This window comes from Phaenicophaeus curvirostris, chromosome 17, assembly GCF_032191515.1.
Source record: "Phaenicophaeus curvirostris isolate KB17595 chromosome 17, BPBGC_Pcur_1.0, whole genome shotgun sequence".
NCBI lineage: Eukaryota > Metazoa > Chordata > Aves > Cuculiformes > Cuculidae > Phaenicophaeus > Phaenicophaeus curvirostris.
Window position 1 is genome coordinate 14,236,629 of NC_091408.1, and position 21,337 is coordinate 14,257,965.

At 47.4% G+C, this 21,337-nt stretch overlaps 1 protein-coding gene across 1 annotated transcript; it reads left to right on the forward strand.

The window, feature by feature from the left end:
- The first annotated feature begins 1,425 nt into the window (after nucleotides 1-1,425).
- Nucleotides 1,426-20,085, forward strand: DHX37 (DEAH-box helicase 37). Its single transcript, XM_069871346.1, has 27 exons — nucleotides 1,426-1,578; nucleotides 2,573-2,742; nucleotides 3,741-3,853; nucleotides 4,606-4,933; nucleotides 5,656-5,804; nucleotides 6,282-6,371; nucleotides 6,847-6,943; nucleotides 7,331-7,444; nucleotides 8,075-8,176; nucleotides 8,646-8,760; nucleotides 9,098-9,193; nucleotides 9,756-9,832; nucleotides 10,549-10,687; nucleotides 10,943-11,019; nucleotides 11,922-12,154; nucleotides 12,580-12,691; nucleotides 13,273-13,379; nucleotides 14,084-14,272; nucleotides 14,386-14,510; nucleotides 14,782-14,898; nucleotides 15,025-15,197; nucleotides 15,601-15,715; nucleotides 16,141-16,278; nucleotides 16,614-16,708; nucleotides 17,153-17,226; nucleotides 18,129-18,226; nucleotides 18,827-20,085. The coding sequence occupies exons 1-27, from the start codon at nucleotides 1,470-1,472 to the stop codon at nucleotides 18,907-18,909; spliced, it is 3,435 nt and encodes a 1,144-aa protein (XP_069727447.1). The 5' UTR covers nucleotides 1,426-1,469; the 3' UTR covers nucleotides 18,910-20,085.
- The last annotated feature ends 1,252 nt before the right edge of the window (nucleotides 20,086-21,337 follow it).

A 21,337-nucleotide genomic window follows, 5' to 3' on the forward strand; every position in this document is an offset into this window, starting at 1 on the left:
ACCTGGTGACTCTGATTTCTCCGAGGGCTGCTCTTTTCAAGCTTGTTCATTTCGAGGCCTCTGCTCAAGCCACCTGGCACTGGGGAAATGGAACCGTCCATCCATGACAGCTTGAGGCATTAAAGCGAATTTAAAGAAAACACAATCAAGTATAATCAGGCCCTGGCAGAGGCTGCTAAGGGCGGGGTGGAGTCCCTGGAGGCACTTGGGGCTGTGGTTCAGTGCTGGGCGAGGACCTCAAAGGTCTCCTGCATGGGTCCTGCACTTGGGGCACAACAACCCTGTGCAGCTACAGACTAGGGGAAGTCTGTCTAGAAAGCTGCCTGGAGGAGAGGGACCTGGGGGTGTTGGTTGACAGCGACTGAACATGAGCCAGCAGTGGCCCAGGTGGCCAAGAAGGCCAATGGCATCTTGGCTTGGATCAGAAACGGCGTGGCCAGCAGGTCCAGGGAGGTTCTTCTCCCTCTGGACTCGGCACTGGTGAGACCGCTCCTCGAATCCTGTGTTCAGTTCTGGGCCCCTCACCACAAGAAGGATGTTGAGGCTCTGGAGCGAGTCCAGAGAAGAGCAATGAAGCTGGTGAGGGGGCTGGAGAACAGGCCTTATGAGGAACGGCTGAGAGAGCTGGGGGTGTTTAGCCTGGAGAAGAGGAGGCTGAGGGGAGACCTCATTGCTCTCTGTAACTACCTGAAAGGAGATTGTGGAGAGGAGGGAGCTGGGCTCTTCTCCCAAGTGACAGGGGACAGGACGAGAGGGAATGGCCTCAAGCTCCGCCAGGGGAGGTTTAGGCTGGACATCAGGAAAAAGTTTTTCACGGAAAGGGTGATTGGGCCCTGGCAGAGGCTGCCCAGGGAGGGGGTTGAGTCCCCTTCCCTGGAGGGGTTTAAGGCCCGGGTGGATGAGGTGCTGAGGGACACGGGTTAGTGATTGATGGGAATGGTTGGACTCGATGATCCGGTGGGTCTTTTCCAACCTGGTGATTCTATGATTCTCCACCCAAGCGAGTCTATGATCCCACCTGGAAGGAGGGTGCAGCCGGCTGGCTTGGTCTCCTCTCCCTGGTTGCCGGCGCAGGGCAGGGAAGCGGCATCAAGCTGCACCAGGGGAGATTTTGGTTGGGTGGCAGGAGGAATTTCTCTGCTGAAGGGGCTGCCCGGGGCTGCCCGGGCTGGGGGTGGAGTCAGTCCCTGCGGGGCTTTATCAGGCGGGCGGGCGCGGTGCTCGGGGCAGGGGCGGCCGGACCCGGGGAGCTCCAAGACCGAGCGAGCCCCGTTCCCGGCCCCGCGAGCAGCCGCGGCCCCGCCCCTCGGCGGCAGGACACGCCCTCCGCGCGGCGGGCCCCGCCCCCGAAGGCACCGCCCATTTGGCCGATTGCCCCGCCCCTTCTCGCGAGACCTGGCGCCACCGGAAGCGGCTCTCCCGGAAGCGGCGGCCGCTGTCGCCACACGTGCGGCCGCCCCGGTGCCGCCATGGGCCGCCTGCGCCGCCGCCACAACTGGAAGGCCCGGGCGCCGCCGGGCCCCGCCGCGCCGCCCCCGGAGCCGCCGCCCTCGGAGCTGCCGCCGCTGGAGCTGGGAGGTGCGCCGGGAGCGGCCCTTATTGCGGGCCCGGGCTGCTCGCCGTGCCCCCGGGCTGCCGGGGTCACGGTGCCGCCCTCGGGAACGGGAAATCGCCGCTTCGAGCGGCCCGGTGGGCTCCGCGGCGGCGGCGCTGCTCGCCCGTCAGAGCAGTTCTCTATTAAAGCTTTTGTTAAAAGTGGTTTGATGTTTGAAATTCGCGTTCTTAGCTGTTACTTCAAAACCCACGCGCTTGTTATATTGATTTTTGTTACTCAAACTGTAGAAATATAGAATCATAGAATAACCAGGTTGGAAGAGACCCACCGGATCATCGAGTCCAACCATTCCTATCAAACACTAACCCATGTCCTTTAGCACCTCGCCCACCCGTCCCTTAAACCCCTCCAGGGAAAGTGACTCAACCACCTCCCTGGGCAGCCTCTGCCAGGGACCAATGACCCTTTCTGTGAAGAATTTTTTCCTAATGTCCAGCCTGAACCTCCCCTGGCGGAGCTTGAGGCCATTCCCTCTCGAAGAAGCCAGCTCCCTCCTCTCCACAACCTCCTTTCAGGTAGTTGGAGAGAGCAATGAGGTTTCACCTCAGCCTCCTCTTCTCCAGGCTAAACACCCCCAGCTCTCTCAGCCGCTCCTCATAAGACCTGCGATTTCGGCATTAAAATCGCAGAGACGGAGGCTGCGGGGTCGCCCCAGGCCAGGCTGTGTCCTGGCGGCTCCACATCCCCGGCCTGGGCGCTTCTATAAAGAGGCAGAAATGTCAGTGTTGCCGCTGAGGTCACTGGGAGTCACCTGTCTGCAGCGAGCTCAGGCCTCTCGGGTCCCGAGTTTCATGGGCTTGTGCCCTTGCTGATGATACAAGGTATTTTTTGGCTGGAGGTGAGGGTTTTGTTTGTTTAAAGCAGCTAAATCTGGTGTGGTTTGTGATCAAGGCTGTTTTGCAGCACACTGAAAATATCCGACCTGGCCCAGGTGAATAATCTAACGCTTGTTTTTAGATGAGGCAACGCTGAAGGGAATCGATGGGAGCAATGCCCTGGTCCTGCCAGCAAAACGAGCGAAGAAGAAAAAAGTAGCCTGTGTGGCACAAAAGCAAAAGAAACCCCTGAGCAAGAAACAGAAGAAAATCCTGCAGAAGGTTTTGGAGCAGAAGGAGAAGAAAAAACAGGTATATTAGTATGTGCTGGTAATTCCAGATTTGTGGTTTGTGTTCAAACAATAAAGTGAGTTTAATGTCAGTGCATAGAAGAGGTTGATGTTAATGAGCAGCTGTTGAGGTTTCCCTGCTATGTGATGCGAGTAAAGGGTTGGTGTGAAACACAGAGGGGGGTGATTGCTCCGCGGTGCCTGCGAGCTGTGTCGGGGTGGGAGCAGTCAGGGGCGTCTCAAGGTGTGGGGAAGGAAACTGTCAGGAGCCACTCAAGGATGCTGAAGCTTCAGAGTTCAGGTCACAGCAGCATTAGCCACCCCTTTGTGTCAGGTCTCGCAGGAGTGCATTGTTTCTGGATCCCAGTTCCTGTCATCTCTTTATCCCCGACCCCATAAGATGAGTATTGTGAAGTACATTGCTAGCAGAGCAAACAACTTCATAGTTTAAAATCATTCTGTGAGGCGGATTGTTTGAGCAGCTTTGTCCTGTTGTAAAGTGCAAAGCTTGCTGCACTCTTGCTCTGCTTGTGCTGGTGCTTTTCAAATATTTATTTCCTGCTTTTCTATATATTCTGTACTCAAATAGACTTTTTCTGTCTTTGTAAAAGCTTTCCAGTACAGTTTTCCTGTTCATTTTTGCACCTGAATAATGGCTTTAACAAGCAAACTCTCTTGCTCGAGGGGGTTTAAAACTGCTGCTGCCTGACCTCCCGCCAGCGCTGTGGGAGTGGGAGGGAGGCTTCCATAGCTCCAGCCCTCACTCCAACATTCTGCTTCCAATCCATTTTCTTTGCTGTTGTTTGAAGGGTGCAGCTGAGCTTTTCACTGCAGTGATGAAGGGTCGAGTCCGTGTTTCTTCTGTCTTTGCTCTAGTGCAGGGCTGAAGTCTTCATTGAGGAGGGCAGCAGAACGTCTTTACAGCTTCACAGCAGTATTTGCCAGAGCACACCTCTTAAAACTCAAGCGAGAATTTTGAAATGAAATGATTTCCCACTGATTTTGGTTTTTCCCAAATAGCGAGCGGAGTTGCTGAGCAAGCTGAACGAGGTCCAAGCTTCCGAGGCAGAAATGAAACTTCTGCTCACTACTTCGAAACTGGGTACTGGGGAGCGCATGTATCAGACCAAAAGGTAATGCTTTATTTGGAAAGACTCATTCTGGTTTGTCACTGTGGTTGAAAATCTGGCAATCTTCTTAGCTTTTTTCACTTGATTTTTTTTTTTTTGTGCTGCATATAGGTTTTTCAGAATTGATTTGCTTAAGTGCTTTTCTGTTTTTATCTCATAATATGGTAGTTATTATCTTGTTTAACTGACACTTTCTTGGGATGATGTTGGTTAAAATAACTTGGTCATCCCTTTTGTAAGGGGTGAGGTGGGTGATGGTTATAACTGTGTACTCTTACAAATTATAATAATCTACATGATTAGTGGATAAATGTTTACTTCTTTGTTGTGTTGGAAAACAGTGACTGATATATTACTTAAGTACTGGATTTATCAAGAGCTGCATTTAGCAGAAGCTGAAATGTATTAAACTCCAAAGATGCTTTCTAAAGAAATTAATAACTGTCTGTACAGAACATGCTTTAATACAAATCCAGCAATCAGGTCAGCTGAGGTTTTAAGTAGTAGGGCTGGGAAACCCTTTAAGAATGGGAGATCCTTGAAGAACTGTCTTGACCTCGCTGAGTAACCTCTTCTGGCTTTGCGCTGCACCCGAGGGGTAGGAGTTTTCCTTATTTCAGTAAAACCTGGTTTCAGGCTCAGGCAGTGACTTTTGATGATGAGACATTTCTGGTTTGTGTTGGAAGATGTGTCTGGCTTGTGGTCCTGGAGAACATTGACTGAAACATAGTTGACATGGTGATGTTTTGTTCTAGGGTGATACAGGAGCCAGAAATTGTGATCCCTGAAAAGATCAGGAGCATCAGTGGTGCAAATAAGAGAAGACACAGCTCGGATTTGGAATCAGAGCTAGAGGAAGAACCTAGTATCTCGGAGGAGGAGAAGGAAGAGCAGAAACAAGAAACTGAAAAGCCTCCAGCCAGTGATTTGAATGCTGCTGGAAAGCCAGAGGAGGGTGTGAAGGAAGCAGTGGCGCAGCAGCCGCCGTCTGGCCCTGGTGCACCAGTTAGCCAGGCAGCCTCCAACAAACCGCCGTGCAAGCCTGCGGTTTTCGTTCCAGTGGACAGGACTCCTGAGATTCAGGTGAGGCGCTGGGAACAGTGAAGTGCTTATAGAGAGGGCTGGGGATTCGGGTATCCCCCGTTAGACTAGGCCACTGCTGACCCTACAGCAATATCTTGTGTCTCTTGCTAATACTGCAGGGCAGCAGCGTGTGCTTCGGGTCCTCTTCTGGCGAGTGGTACACGCGTGTGTCTGAGATTTAAACCTGTGTAATCTAGCAGAAGGAAATCTAGTTCATTTTTATTTTAGGGTATAAGTATTTGTCTTTAGTTTTAAATGTAGAATCTACAGTCAGTCTTTTGTTGCTCTTTGCTGGGAGATCTTGTGAAGTCACTTTCAGCTCTCTGTTATGCTGTATCTTAGGCAGGGGCGTTTGATGCCATTTCCTGAAGGTATAGGGCTTCTACAGAAATGGGAGAAGCTCGACATGTGTCTGAACAGACAAGACTGAGCGGTGAAATGATTTTTGCCTGAAGTGCTGTGTTAATAGATTAAAAGTACTCTGAAGTTTTACCAATTTAAGTGCAGAGCTTGCCAGGTGCTTTCAGGGAAGCTGTGCTGATGACTCTAACTCTTGGACGTGCTGGTGGGATGCTGGCTGGCTTTGTGAGCCACAAGGCTTGCAGAATTCCTTTTGTGGGTTTTATAATCTGAGGCAGGTAACAATTTTCAGTCCTATGGGAAACAAAAAGAGAGTAAGAGACAAAGCAGTGCAACTAAAAAATGTGTTTTAAATTCTTTAGGAAGCAAGACTAAAGCTTCCAATCCTTGCAGAAGAGCAAGTCATCATGGAAGCCATCAGTGAGAATCCGATTGTCATCATATGTGGAGAGACAGGAAGTGGGAAAACCACACAAGTACCTCAGTTTCTTTATGAAGCGGGCTATGCCAGGTACGGGTTGTCTTTTATTTGCAGCAAATGTGGTGAGAAGAATTCACACTGAGCTCAGTGGCTTCAGGTTTTGGGGTTTTTTTTTTTGCTTTGGCTGAACTGAACCTGGTCTGTTTTGTGCAGTGTTGGTGCCATGTTGAATGGGCCTTTCAAAAATCTGAAGGGAATAAGATTGTGACTTGCAAAAGTCTCTTCACATAATCTCAATCTTTTGAAACCTCTAAGGTAAAAGATCTCTCCAAAGCCACTGTTTCGTTTTTCACAGAAGGGCTTTATTGCCTGCCTATCTCGCATTGTTCAGCCTCTGCATACAGAAGCTGGCTTTTACCTTTGCAAGAAGGTGCAAGTTACCTGTGCAAGTGATGCTACTTATTTTAGAGCCATTGGCAGAATTCCTGTTGTTGTCTTTCTAAGTGTTTCTCTCTTTAAAACAAGAAGCTAAACAGCCCTTTCTGTTCTTTCCATCATCCCTTTTAGTTCTGGTGCTATTGGGATCACCGAGCCTCGGCGTGTGGCTGCAGTGTCCATGTCCCAGCGAGTCGCTAAGGAAATGAACTTGTCACACAGGTGAGGAGAAAAAACGCTGAGACCTTGCTAGGAAGATAACACCGAGATGCTCTGTGTGTGCCATAGACTAAAATCAAGGCTTGCACTTCCCTGGTTCAGTCTTTGGCAAAGAACTGTGGGGAAGTTACTTGAAAACCCCTCAGAAGGGTTGTCTACAAAAAAAAAAATAGCACAGATTTGTTGCTGCTTGTGGTTGTCAGTTACTTCTTAAAGAGAACTTTGTGAAGGTGGTTTGTGGGGAGTGGTCCCAGTCTGCCTCTGTCTGAGAGAGCATCCCATAACAGTGCAATAGTTCGAAGTGGTGTTGCTGTATATCCCAGCGTTGTGTGTGTGCTGGGCTCTGGGGTCTGCTTTTTGTCTTCTCCTGGCATCACATCTGAATTTAGTTAGGCCAAAGGCCGCCTCCTTGTCTGAATGTGAATTCTCTGTTTCTCCACATGCTTTTTCTTGTGGCTGCCTTGGTGTTTCCTCCTAGAGTGGTTTCATATCAAATCCGATATGAAGGCAATGTTACAGATGAAACACAAATCAAGTTCATGACGGATGGTGTGCTGCTGAAAGAAATCCAGAAGGTAAGTTGCTGTCCTCAGTGTTATAAAGAGGAAAGTATTTTGTATAACTAGGAAGAGAGGTCAGTTGCTTTGCATGGATTTGTTGCCAACCTTTCAAAGCAAAATGCCTTTTAGCACCAGAGGTGTTTCATCTTGGCCTGTTATATTTCTGCCTCCCAAGTCCCTAAACATTAGGTTATTTTGCTGTGGAAAATGAGAGCAAGGACGAGGTTCTAGGGAACGAGGCTGCTTCATGTGGCACAAACACATTAAACTGTGCTCAGATATGTGGGAGAGACGACAGCCAGGGGGATGGAGAGGCCAGTGTTTGTGTAACCCTAGGCTGCCTTGACATAAAGATGGCCTTGAGTGAGGCTTCATGGAGTGAAATCCATCTCTTTTCTTTAGGACTTTCTGCTTTCCAAGTACAAAGTCATCATTATCGACGAAGCCCATGAAAGGAGTATGTACACGGATATCTTAATAGGCCTCTTGTCTCGCATCGTGCCTCTTCGTAAAAAGGTAAGAGAAGTGATATTTCTGCACTAGGTGCAGGAGTGCTAGGGTGGAGGATGTTAGATATGAAGAGGCGGGATTCTTAACGTGAACATCAACAGAAATCAGACTGGAACCATTAAATAACCCTCAAATAACGTGTTTGTCTTTCCCAGTGATCAAAGCAGCACAAAGCCTACAAAAAGGGGAACAATAGTACATATCAGTACCAACAGATAATTTTTCAGTCTATATCCAGCTAATTACAGGGGAATAAGCTGCCAGCAGCAGTGTTTAAGAAGAGAAGTTTTGGGGCTGACATTAAGTGTTTGATCCGGACTGATAGGTGGGGGCTGAGGGACTGCAGGGCAGTGCTTGGCATCGATGTTTGTTTTACTTATAGATGGAGAGAGAAGGCAGTGGCCATTGTCAGCATCAGGATTGCCAGCATGGGGGTTTATGTATTTTAAGACATGTTGTTTCTGAAGCTGCGTGTATCCTCTGTCCCTTGACAGGATGCTTTTGTTGTCTTAGATATTGAGTGTTTTGGTGTGGAAATGTGTATCCAGTGCTGCTGTGACAGATCTAGGGGTGTGTGCCGAGCAGCTCACCTGCCGCGTGCTCTCAGGCACAGAATAACACGTTTGTGTCCTGCAGAAGGGGCTCCCACTGAAGCTGATCGTCATGTCTGCTACCCTCCGCGTTGAAGATTTCACCAATAACAAAAGGCTGTTCTCTGTTCCACCTCCCATTATTCAGGTATCGTTCTCCTTGCTGGGATCCTTGTCAGATGTAATGCCTGAAACACAGCGAGGGCTTCCTTTAGCAAACCAGTTAAACAGGGGCCCTCTAATCTTTCCAGTTGGTGCTGAAATCGTATCTAGAGTGTTATTTCTTTCGAGCCTTGGTGATTTTCTTTCCACTTTTCTGATAAAACTATCCTGGCAGAATCTGATTGTCTTGAAGAATTGTAAGTTATGGTTCAGGAAAGCTAGAAAGCCTCAATCCAAGTTGATGATCTGAAAAGTTTTGGTTTCTAGCTTGGTTTTGTGGTGTTCAGGCTAAACAACACTGATAACACCTGTGGGTCCTGTTTTTTGTGGATTAACAAAACCAAGAGCTGAATAGAAATGTAGGGTGAGCATTTCTAGTTCTCCCACAAAAGCTGTAATGATTGTGCTGGAGTTTGGATGGCACACAAACCCTTTTTTCTTCATTTCCTCTCTAGGTAGATGCAAGGCAATTCCCTGTAACTGTTCATTTTAACAAGAAGACCCCCCTGGATGACTATAGTGGGGAGTGCTTCAGAAAGGTGTGTAAGATCCATCGAATGTTGCCCTCAGGTAAGGCCACTGCTGGGAACCTCCTTTCTGGGTTAGTTTTTTGGTGGAGGTTTTTGTTGGTTTGGTTTGGAGTGAGGTTTCTCGTAAGCTGAACATGGGACTGCAATGATGTGTTATGTGCTCTTACTTAGAAGTTTTTTCTTGTGAGCATTACCCTTCAGTTGTCATAGTTATGTTAACATGCTTCTCGAGGGGGAAGAAGATGACAAATGCAGTCAAACACACTGTTCCTCCTCGTTACTTCAGAGTATGTTCAACCTGCCTTTTATCAAGAATGAGATGTGAAGCTTTCCAAGGTGAAAAGCTATGAGGTTGAGAGTGGTTTATTCTCTTGCAGGTGGAATTTTGGTGTTTTTGACAGGCCAAGCCGAAGTTCATTCTCTCTGCAGGAGGCTAAGGAAAGCCTTTCCATTCAAGAAAACCAATACTGCAGGTAATGCCATAGAATAAAGGACTGTTCAACTTTGAATTTGTCCCACTGAGAAGGGAGCTTACTTTGCACCTTAAAATAAGAGCTTTTATTTAAAACAAGTGAGTTGGGGAGGGTTTTGATGACTGATTGTTAAGTTTGTGCTAGTTTGAATTTGAGGGAAAGGTTTATGTGTATGATCCCTTCCAGTTCCCCAGAATCCATTGCTTTTCTTTACTTCTCTGTTGGTTGTGAATTAAAGTGAAAATGGTGCTGCTTATTGCTGACTGTTCTCAGGATAGTGGCATTTCCCAAGATGGCTTTAGGAAGTCATCCCCTAAACCACAGGGCGTACAGTTGCTGTGTGTGCCGCTGTCAATCCTCTGCATGGCTCCTAAATGGAATTACAATGTTAAAATTGTGTTATCCCTGTCCCCATTGCCTTCAATACGACTCTTTGCTTCTTTTATACTGTGACACTTTTTGAATCCCCAAAAAGATGGGAGTGGGACTAGAGTCCCCCCACTACCTTTTCCAAGAGGAAAGCATGCTCAGCTAACAGTAATTCCATTGGCTGTTTTTATAGGAGGAGATGATGACAAAGAAGAATCAGTGGAAGAAATCAGAAAATTTAAGAAGTCGAGGAAGCGGAAGAAAGTTATGGTAATGTGTGATGGCTAGCATTCCTCCAAGAGACAGGAAGGATCAGGTACCTTTCTGCAGAACAGGACTTCTGTGTAGCCGCATTTCTCACCAGCCTTTTTAAGACTTGCCTGAGGCCTTGTAGTCTACCTATGTTCCTCAGGAAATCCAGTAATGCTGTCTACACTGATAACTGCTGTTATGAGCAGCACAGTGCTAACGTGTCCCTTGATATTATGGGCAGAGAATGGATTGCAGTTGCATGCTGACCATTAAAACTTTAATGGGAGGAGTTTGAGACTTACTGGCTCCAGGGCTGCTCTTCATCTCACCGCTTGTTACCCAAAATCAAGACTGATGCATATGTGCTGAAGAGTAGCATTTGGTTTCCACACAAGTCCTATGTGCACTTTCTTAGCAGAAGATTTTGATGTTACACATACGTTGTCCACTGACATCCCTGAAGCGGCCTAAAGTAAAGAAATTTTGCCCTTTCCCACAAGCCTCCAAGTGAAGAAGCTCAGCTTAGCACAAAATGCTGTTTAAAATACTTGGGTTATTTACCTCTGATTCACAAAGTTACCAAATGCTGAACCTCAGCCTTAAAATACAAATGAAATCTCTCGTTAGGTCAACAAATGTGTGGAGTGAGTGCTCAGCTTTGCTTTCAGATCAAGAAACAGTGCAGTTTGTGTCCCCCCTTAACGCTCTGTGCTCATCTTTCTTGTCTTTCTCAGACACTCCCCAAAATTGATCTGGACAATTACTCTGTTGTACCAGTGGATGAAGGAGATGAAGACAGAGACAGTGAAACTGATGAGGATATTGCAGGGTCTGACAGTGACCTTGATTTAGGAGATGGTGGCTCAGAAGAAGGTTTGGCTTTTACATTTCATAAGTTTCTTCTCTTCTGTTGTCTGTGAAGTGTGTGACATGAGCTGGTTGTCCTTTGCTGAAGTGGTGTGATAACAAAGTGTGTGTTGTGTGGAAAAGCCATTAAGAATTTCCAGCTGCAGCTTTGTGCCAAATACTTTTCTGGTTTTAAATCAAGTGGTGTTTGTGAAGACGTTGAGACTGAGCCTGGAAGGTGACTTGCTGTGTATTTTACAATGTTGGTTTCTTTCTTCACAGATGAGAAACCTGATTCGTCCCTTCCACTCTATGTGCTCCCGCTCTATTCTTTGCTAGCACCAGAGAAACAAGCAAAGGTACAGGGTTTATTGTCAGAAGGAGTAAATGATCCTTACAGATGTGTGATCCTTGTCCAAAGTCACATGTGCTTTCTGAGTTAAAATTTCAGTCTTGAACTATGCAGCAGCGGGCAGGTTCAAGTGGCCCAATGGGCAAGTTGGGATGGGATCAAAGCAGCCCTTGCTTGGGCTGGAATCTCCCTAATGTGCCAGTTGGGCAGGTTGGGAGGGTTGAGCAGTAACAGTCCTGCAGCACATTAAAATTATTCATTGCCCAGCTGCACGGCAGGATCCCGCTGCCAAGAGGCAGTTCGTACAAATTCCTGCACTCCCTTTTGGGCTTTGGAGGTGGCAGCAATACATCTAAATACAACTCGGTACTAGTGTCTGCTCCACTTGGAGCCCCTTGAATGTTTTTATGAGATTAACTGAGGTGGATAGAGAGCTCCAGAGCGGAGAGAGACAGATAATGAAGTCTTTAGTCTTACTGTTGGGTTTCACCTGCAGTGCCATCTGTGTTTCCATCCCTTTGCAGACCATTCAAGCTCATGGAATCATAAAATAGTTTGGGTTGGAAGGGCCCTTAAAGATCATCCAGTTCCAACCCCTTTGCCATGGACAGGGACATCCCCCTGGATCAGGCTGCCCAAGGCCCCTCCGACCTGGCCTTGAACACCTCCAGGGATGGGGCAGCCACAGCTTCTCTGGGCAACCTGGGCCAGGGCCTCCCCACTCATGGTGAAGAAATTCTTCCTAATGTCTAGTCTAAATCTGCCCCTCTCCAGTTTATACCAGTTCCCCTTGTCCTATCGCCACAAGCCTTTATGAATAGTCCCTCTCCAGCTTTCTTGTCGAAGTTGACTGCCTGTCTTTTTTCTGTTGTTGGCCGTGCATTTCACAAGCCCATCTGCTTCTTGCAGGTATTCAGGGCTCCTCCTCTTGGCACAAGACTGTGTGTTGTAGCCACCAATGTGGCTGAAACATCACTTACCATCCCAGGTATCAAGTATGTTGTTGACTGTGGAAAGGTGAAGAAACGTTTCTATGACAAAATCACCGGGGTTTCATCTTTCCAAGTCACCTGGATATCTCAAGCTTCAGCCAACCAGCGGGCAGGAAGGGCTGGCCGGACAGAGCCGGGGCACTGTTACAGGTCAGCTCCCCGCTGTGGAGAGGGTTAGGAGACGAGAAAACACAATGTGTGTCCAAATTTGACAGCTTCCCTTGTCCTGCTGCGTCTTTCACAAGGAGCCAGTACTGCTTCAAATACTCTGGGTTTTCTCTGCTCTCCTTTCAAATAGGAGAGGTGAAGCCAAACCTGAACTGGCACTGTGATGTTGGTTTGACAGTTCGGCTTCTCTGGGGCCTTTCTCTTGCAGAAAACCCTTATTTTTGTGGCCAGATTCACATGGATTCCACTCCAAGCCAAGTCAGCTTTTTGTGAATATGGCAATATGCCCCAACCATGTACCTTATTACAGTGATATGTAAATAATACCCTCAGCTGCCTGTTCTTCATGCGTATCTTTTGAGTTAAGATTTCTTCTACATCTCTAAGCAGCCCTTCTGGTCCCCTAGGCTATACTCTTCAGCAGTCTTCACGGACTTTGAGAAGTTTTCTGCTCCAGAAATAACAAGGCGACCGGTGGAAGACTTGATTCTGCAAATGAAGGCATTAAATATAGACAAGGTGAGGTGTAATTTGGCTTTGTCCTATGGTGTTCATTGAAGTGGTTGCCCCTAGGAGCCAGAAACAAACACAAATGCCTTTTATCATCATTGCTTGAGGCTGTTCCTTGTGAGAAATTAGGATCCTGGGACTTGATTTTGATTCTGCAGATTGCAGAAGCTGCCATGAATTCCACCAGACCTTAGCAGATATATTTGTTCAGGTAGTAGGAGCTTTCTTATAATATAAGAAATGAGCAAAACCCTGTTGAAAGGGGGATTGTGTTTTGGAGGTACTTGAGCACTTTCAGAAAGCACAGTAATTAAAGTTTGACCTGAAAGCAGCCTGGCCTGGGCGGTGGCTGAGTCAGTGGCAGCTAGGGGTGGCGCTGGTATTCCTGTTTGCTGTTGTTTTTGTTCTGTTTCCTCCTATTCGATGTAGTTTCCTCTCGCTCCTGGCAAACATCCTAAGTGGGTTTTTTTTGTATATATAACCGGAGGGAGGGTTTTGTTCTCTTCAAGGACTTGTTGATGCATTCAGACTCTTTTTTTTTTCAATGGGAGCTGTGTCCACTGAGAGGCATTTTGTCTTGCCATCTATAGGTAGTCAACTTCCCCTTCCCAACGCCACCTCCAACAGAAGCACTTGCAGCAGCTGAGGAGTTGTTGATAGCTCTGGGTGCTTTGAAGGAGCCCCCTATGACGGGAAGGTAAAGTCTGTGATCCTGCACATGTTTCCTCTTGGCACTTCTGCTCGGCCTCCACTATTGAGGCAGTGGGCACTGCTGTTCTTCCATCTGCTTCTCCAGATCAGCCCTCGCTTCGAAGGATGTGCTTTTGTACAGACACTGGCATCACTTTAACGTTCTCTGGTGCACCCGTGTTTGTTTTAGTGTTTGGGCAGGGAAAGACTGTGTGAGGTGTGTGCCATGCAGGCAGGTGGGAGCTGCATGAGGAGGGGAGATCCTTCCTGCCAGCCTTTAGGGACCAGCACATAACAAAATCTGAGAAAACACATCAAAGTAATTGGGCTGCCAAACCCAGAAACACAAACTTGTTCTAATGCAGAAGTTCACAGTATCCCCAGGTGGGAAAAGACCCTTGAGATCATCAGGTCCAGCTGTACCTGTCCGCTACTAGACCAGATCCCTAAGCACTTCATCTACTCAGCTTTTAAACACCTCCAGGGATGGGGACTCCACCACTGCCCTGGCAGCCTTTGCTGGTGCTTCAGAACCCTTTCAATGAAGAAGTTTTTCCTAATGTCCCATCTGAACCACCCCTGGCGCAGCTTGAGGCTGCGCCAAGGGAGGTTCAGATGGGACATTAGGAAACCCTGTCATCGTATCACCTAGTACTTGGGCAAAGAGACCAATACTCACCTCTCTGTGTGACTTTTCTCTGCCTCCCCCAGGCTGAAGCAGCAGCTGGCAGCAAAGCTGAGTTGCCCCATCAGTCCCCTGGGCAGGATAATGGCCACTTTTCCTGTCGCCCCCCGCTATGCGAAGATGTTGGCGTTAAGCAGGCAGCAGGACTGCCTGCCCTACACTGTCACCATCGTGTCTGCAATGACCGTCCGGGAGCTTTTTGAAGAGTTTGACAGGTGGGCGAGTGAGCCTGACGCCCTATTTACAGCATGTGTCACCTTGTCACAGCTGATGCCTCTGATGCCGAGGTCTCCCCGCACTCATTTATGTCTGTTTGTGTTTCTTATAGACCTGCAGTAAGTGAGGAAGAGACAGCGAAACTGAAGGGGAAGAAAGCGAGGCTCTTACAGATGCAAAAGATCTGGGCTGGGCAGGGGCCGATGCAAAAGCTTGGAGACCTCATGGTGATGTTAGGTATTGCAGACATTTCCCTGAAGTCTTAACTTCCATTCTATTCTCCCGTCTGTTCCCCTGAGCTCTCAGCTTTACACAACTAAAGGCTTCCGTGTGCTGTAGGACTAAGTCCAGCGATGTGTTTTGTTGGCTGTTCTCTGGGCAGCCTGCCCGTGTCAGGCTGGCTAGTGGGAGCTGCTGTGTGTGTGGCCACCGTGACAGTGCTGCAGTCGATGTAATCAGGAGAGATGATCAGCTGAGTTGTTCTCTCCACCTGACTGTTCGCTTCCAGGAGCGGTGGGGGCCTGTGAATATGCCGGGTGTACCCGTGAATTCTGTGAAGAAAATGGGCTCCGATACAAAGCCGTGCTGGAAATCAGGCGCTTGAGAGGGCAGCTGACAACAGCAGGTAAGTGAGTTTTGAGAGGAGTTGCCGTGTTTATTCTCTACTGGGGGGCGACGAGTCAACTTGTCTGTCTGTTACAACCTTTTTTTTTTTTCTATTGAATCTTAACTCATCTTTTTTCCCTGGCAGTGAACTCTGTTTGCACTGATGCTGGTCTCTACGTTGATCCAAAGATGAAGCCCCCAACAGAAGCTCAAGCAACTTACTTGAGGCAGATTGTGCTGGCAGGGCTGGGGGATCATGTTGCCCGAAGGGTTCAGGCAGAAGAGCTTCTGGATGACAAGTGGAGAAATGCCTACAAGGTAAACAGCTTGATTTGACTGAATTCCAATTCCTGTGTGGCAGAAAGGCGCTCCTGTGCAAAGCCTGGGCTTCTGGCTGGATACAGTGTTGGGGCTGCATGCGCTGCGCTGGCTTTCTACAACTTCTCTCCCTAGAATTTACATTTCCAGTATTGTAACTTCCCAGCCGTCATGTAGGAGTTGTTATGAAAGAGCTAAGAAGTAGCAGTAGTCCATCCTGCAAAGTGCTTGATGGCACCAGAGAAGGTGAGGCAGAAAATTATGGGGTTATTAAAAATGGCCATCACGTTAGGAAACCATATAAATGTACATCTGAGAGAGACTGAAATTAGATGAAATAAAAAAATATATAAATTAATTGCCCTCATCTTACTCTGCTTAAATCTCCTGTGCTTTCTTAAAGACTGCTCTTCTGGACGACCCAGTGTTCATCCATCCGAGCTCAGTCCTCTTCAAACAACTCCCGGAGTTTGTGGTGTATCAAGAAATTGTTGAGACTACAAAAATGTATATGAAAGGTGAGACTGCTGCAATCCCTACTTGTTCTGCAGGTGTGGTGAGGAATTCAGAAATGCCTTAGCAGAATGTTTCCCTTGAGGTGACCAAGAGCTCTCCTTACAGAGCAGTCGTGCTTCCTGGGATTTGGATCCTTGTGCTTTCTAGACCTGGACCAGGAGAAAAATTGGCCTGGCTTATTCTTTGTCTAGCAGAATGGGTTGGAGCAAAGCTCAGCTTCTGAAATAGCTGCTCTGCACCAGCCCTGTTAGACCTGTTGCTGGTCTCCAAACAGAAGAATGTAAATCTGTACAGTTTAGGTGAAAAATGAGATATGAGTAAATCTGTGGAGCCGAGATCCAGACCACACGCTGTACTCGTGACTGCTAGTGAGTGGCAGCTCCTGGCACCAATTCCTCATTAAGGTGTGTGGTTCTCCCTTCCTAAGGTGTGTCTGCAGTTGAACCCGAGTGGATTCCTGCCCTGTTGCCGCCGTACTGCCACTTTGGGAAGCCTCTGGAAAATCCTCCTCCATCCTTCTGCCCTGAAACAGGCCGAATCCGATGTCACAGACCAAGTGTCTTTTGTAAGTGCCTTGAAATGTCTCACTCAGTGGACTTGCCTGAGAGCTGCTCTGTGGTTACTGCAGTGCTGTTTTTAACAAGGCTCTTGGCAGACCAGAAAGGTCAAGCTCATCTTGGGCTGTTCAGATAGCTTAGTGGTTGCTCCATGGGCTTCATAGCACTTTAATATCAGCGTCTTCCCAGTGGCGTGGGCATTTTCTGCCCATCTGCTGTCCTGTGAAGGAACAAGGCTGACTGGGTGGTGACATTTCTTTTAGCACCTGTGTTGTCACATCTCCCTTTGAAACATTCCCACCTCTTTGAGCATTTGGGACACTCTGTGTGATCTTTATTTCAGATCGAGTCGGCTGGCAGCTCCCGGCTGTGGAAGTTGATTACCCAGAAGGTATTGATCGCTACAAATACTTTGCCAGGTTCCTGCTTGAAGGAAAGGTGAGTGTGTTCCTGCTGCATTACTTCCTTGATGTTGTAGACAAGTTTTTAGCCCAGTTTTTGGAGGAGGTGAGCTCTGCGGCTTCTTTGCGCGCTTGCCCATTCCTTGTAACTTGCTGGTGGCTGGAGGAGTTTGCCGCAGGTGGTGGGGAAGAGATCTTTAAAATATGACACAGCATGAAAATTTTGGGAGAAAAAGACCCCCAAATTTAAGTCCTGTTTATGCAAAGGAAAAGGACTGCGGGTCATGTGTCCGTTCTGAGACACAAAAGTCATCTGTTGAGCCAGTCGGGATAAGATTAGTATGGAGATGTGGATCGGAGAGAGGTGGCAGTAGAGGATAAGGGGTGAAAGTTTACAGCAGTTCAATTTCGTTGATGATTGTCTTCACAGAACAATTAATTTACCTTGTTCATCGTATAATTGTTATAATAAATCTTACAGGTTATCGAGAAGTTGAGTGATTACAGCCACTGTCTGCTGTCCAGTCCCCTCATAATGCTGAAGACCTGGTCCAAGTGAGTTGTTAAAAGCAAACTTAAGTTTCATTGTCTCCAGCAAACACTTTATAACTTCCTTTTAAATTAAAAAGGTTTAGTGCTGGGAGGGGTGTTCTAGATAGTGTTCTTGGCTCTAGCTGCAGGGAGAGAAAATGAGCTTTCTCACCAAGAAAAACTGTGTCTTGGTGATTGTGAGGGCAATGGGAAAGGACACGCCGCTCACACCGACCTCTGCAGGCTGCTTCACGCGAGGACTCTACTCACGCATGTAAGAAGCTGTCAGATAAGCACTACTGCTTCCTGCGCTTTTCTTTGCAGTTCAGCCCATTCTACTGTCTTTATTTCCTTTCAGAAACATGTTTCCAACAGACCATGTTTTTGCTGTGGTTTTCCTTTCCTTTGTAGAACTGTGACTCTCAAAAGGGACCCCCAGCTATTCCTTCCCTTGCTGTCCCCACAGGATCCTCTCTCATTTACCAAAACAAGCTTTCCTTGAGTCTTCTGTGAGTTTTCATGGAGGGAGTGGGTGCAAGGATTTCAAAAGTCTTTGTTAAAAGTGGCTGATGTTCTCGGAGGGTCCTGCAGTGACAAAGCATGTTCCTGTTTTAGTTGATGCAGAGCTCAGCGTGGGACCTGTAGATTCATTTCTGCTTTACTACGTGCTGGCTGCATAGCGGGCAACTCCAGGCAAGAGCAGCTGCCTGCTGCTAACAGCAAAGTTTGGGGTGGGGTGGACAAACCACTTCTGCTCAACTTTTTTGACCCAGTGATGTGTCTCTTTGTCTTTTGGTCTTGTCTTTTGACATCTGTACTGAGCCCTTTCAAGCTACTGAGAGTATGAATTCAGAAAGCTGACCTGGATGCTCTCACACTTTGCTAAGCTGTGCTAGTAAACACCATTTTATTTTGGACTGATTTAGGCTTCAGCCCAGGACAGAAACCCTCCTGCAGGCTCTAGTGGCAGAAAACTGTGATAATCGCGATGCTTTACTGGCTGCATGGAAGAAAAATCCTAAATGTAAGTGTTCTGCTTGCTTAATTATTAGTCTGACACAGTGAAGGCTTTGTAGTACCTTGAGCACCATTGAATTCTAATTTTAAAAATGGAAGATTTCACTTGATAAGCTTCAAATATTTGCTGTCTTCTTACCAGAAACAGTAACGCTCTGTGCCTGGTTCCTGTGAAGAACTGGAGTTTCCTGTGCTTTAGAAAGCAACTTTTATTTATATTTTTAAGAAATTTTTGCTGTAGTTCTAACCAGATTTTAAGTGTTTTGTTTGGGCTTTTTTAAAACTAGACTGATGGTACTGTCAGTGGATACAGGAAGACATTTTTGTCCAGCCAAAATGGATTTTGTTCAATACTCAGGGACCAGCTTATGAGGCTTCTTTATAGAAGCAGCAACCAAGTGATGCCGTGATGGCTTTCACAGTAATTCTCCCATGCTCGATACTTCTATCTCTGTATGCAAGTGTCCAAGCTCCAGCACTGTCCCAGGGATGGAAAGTTGGTTCTTGCTCTCAGTGGGAGAGCAGGGTGATACCTTGGCTTTCTAGCAACACCGCTCCAGTCCCTGCCTCCCACAGTAGCTGTCTGATCGCTCCCCTTTCATTCCAGATTTGCTCACAGCCTATTGTCAGTGGATCCCCGAGGCTATGCATGAAGATGTAGCCAAGAAGTGGCCACCAGTGGCACCGTGAAGTGCCTGACTCTCTTCTTGATGGACTCTTTCTCAGAGGTGTTTTGAGAGCCTGGCTTTCCTCAGAAATCTGATGACAAAGATGGATGTGCTAACTGTTAGAGATACCTTTTTGTAAGCAGACTGGGTGTTCATCTAGTTTTCTGGGAAGCCCTCTGTGTTCCTAGATGCCTTACCAGCTGTTTTGCTGGTATTTTGTAATATTAATGTTTGGATAATTTTATCCGTTGTATGAGGTCCAACACAAAAAATCCCAATAAGTCTTTCTATTTAACAAATGAAGAAAGTGAATTACAGTCACCTTTGAAGTAGTTCCCTTCTGAGCTGACACACAGTTGTGTACAATGCTGCAAGTGTTCAAAGCAATCCTGCAGATCATTTTCATAAACTCATAGAATGGTTGGGGTTGGAAGGCTCCTGAAAGATCTTCCAATTCAACCCCCTCTGCCCTGGGCAGGGACACGTTCCACTGCATCAGGTTGCTCAAAGCCCCATCAACCTGGCCTGGAACACCTCCAGGGATGTGGCAGCCACCCCTGCTCTGGGCAACCTGGGCCAGTGCTTACTCCCAGGAAAACATTTCTTCCTAAGATCTCATCTCAGTCTCCCCTCTTTCAGCTTAAAACTGTTTCCCCCTTCTCCTGTCTCTGCACTTCCTGATAAAAAGCCCTTCTCCAGCTTTGCTGGAGCCCCTTTCAGTACTGGAGGCTGCTCTAAGGTCTCTGTGGAACCTTTTCCAGGCTAAACAACCCCAACTCTCTCAGCCTGTGCTCGTACGGGAGGTGCTCCAGCCCTGGGATCATCTCCGTGGCCTCCTCTGGCCTCGCTCTAACAGATCCATGTCCTTCCTCTGCTGAGGCCTCCAAAACTGAATACAGGGCCCCCAGTGGTGGGGCCTTGTGAGAGTGGAGCAGAGGGGTAGAAAGAATCCTCTCCCTCACCCTGCAGGGGTGCAGAACACAGTTGGCTTTGTGGGCTGCAAGCTCACATTGCTGGCTCATGTTCAGCCAGCAATACGTGTTCTATAACGTCCTCTCTACTCTTGGTTCCTGAGCTATAGGGTTAGGCTCAAGTTTTTTTGTGTTGGACCCTGTATTTTACAGATTGGTATTTTATCTGAAGTTTCTCTTTGGACTATATTAGTCATGTGGACTTTAATAAATATTCATGGTTTGGAGTGGAGAAATTTTTCTATGTGGGATGCTGCAAGAAGCAGAATTTCAGACCTTTGTGGACCGTTCCTCATGGGTGACTGCGGATCCAAGATTCCAGACTGAACCTTTGGTCCAGGTCAGCAGCTCTGCAGCACACAGCTGCTCTCTTGCTCCTTGTGCCCCCGGCAGGGCAGCAAACACCGAAGTGAGAAAAGTCACGAGGTACGATAAAGGCAATTTAATTAGTGAAGTGAAGAAAGTGAAAAAATCCCAATGAAGCGAGGGCCGTCACTCTTCTCCTCCCACAGCGTGATCACCTGGTATCGGAGCACAGTGTGTGGCACGTGCTGTCGCTTTGGTGTTTCCTGGAGCTCTTCTGGGAATGAAGCAGCTTTTAGGAAACGGGGTAGGCTTAACTCCTTCTGCTAATTTGGCAGACAGAAATCTCAGCAGTCCCAGAAGAAAACACAGCTTGAGTTTGCCTTTCCATTCACCTCCTCTGGTTGCCGGTGATGCTGTGTGCACAGAGGTGGAAAGAAGCTGCAGCCCGAGCACAGCGAGTGGTGGGTGCGTGTCCTCACACACGCGGGGGCTGCGGGCCAGGACACAAGCAGGCGTTACAAATATCCAATGCTGATGAAACATCAGCTTTCATGTCTGAGTAAGAGAGAAAGTAGCCTGGAGTACCCGTGCACTTATAATGTAAATCATAGAATGGCTAGGTTGGAGAATGACGGAAGAAAATACGGGACAACACGCAGTGATCAATATGATCCAAGTGAAGCCATTTAATCAAAGTTCATAACACATTTTATACCTTACTTAACTCAAGCAAGCCATTGTTCTGCAAGCTGATTTGACAATTCTCCATTAGCAACAAGTAATCCTTGGTTACAATACATTATTATGTTTTCCCATGTGAAATAGCTGTGTGAGCATTTCAGTCTACAAATTGATAGACTACAAAGTCACAAGGACTACGGAGGAAAGCTTCTCGTGAGAAATGAGGGGAGTATAAGGCAGAACAACTCTCTATCGTTGCAAAGAGAAACCTTGAAGACAGTGTGTCAGTTACAGCAGCTGCTTCTTCTGCAAAGTTAGCTTTAATTCTGGTGCAAGAGCTGTGAGGCCTTATGCTAAGGTGCCTTTATTTCATTTAGCATAAACTGCCCAGTGGTTGGGGTGCTCATTAAATGTCCTCTGGTTCGTAACCATCCATCAGGAGAAGAGCTTTGCGATCATCAAGTTCAACCATCCACAGCTCTGAGAACCTCG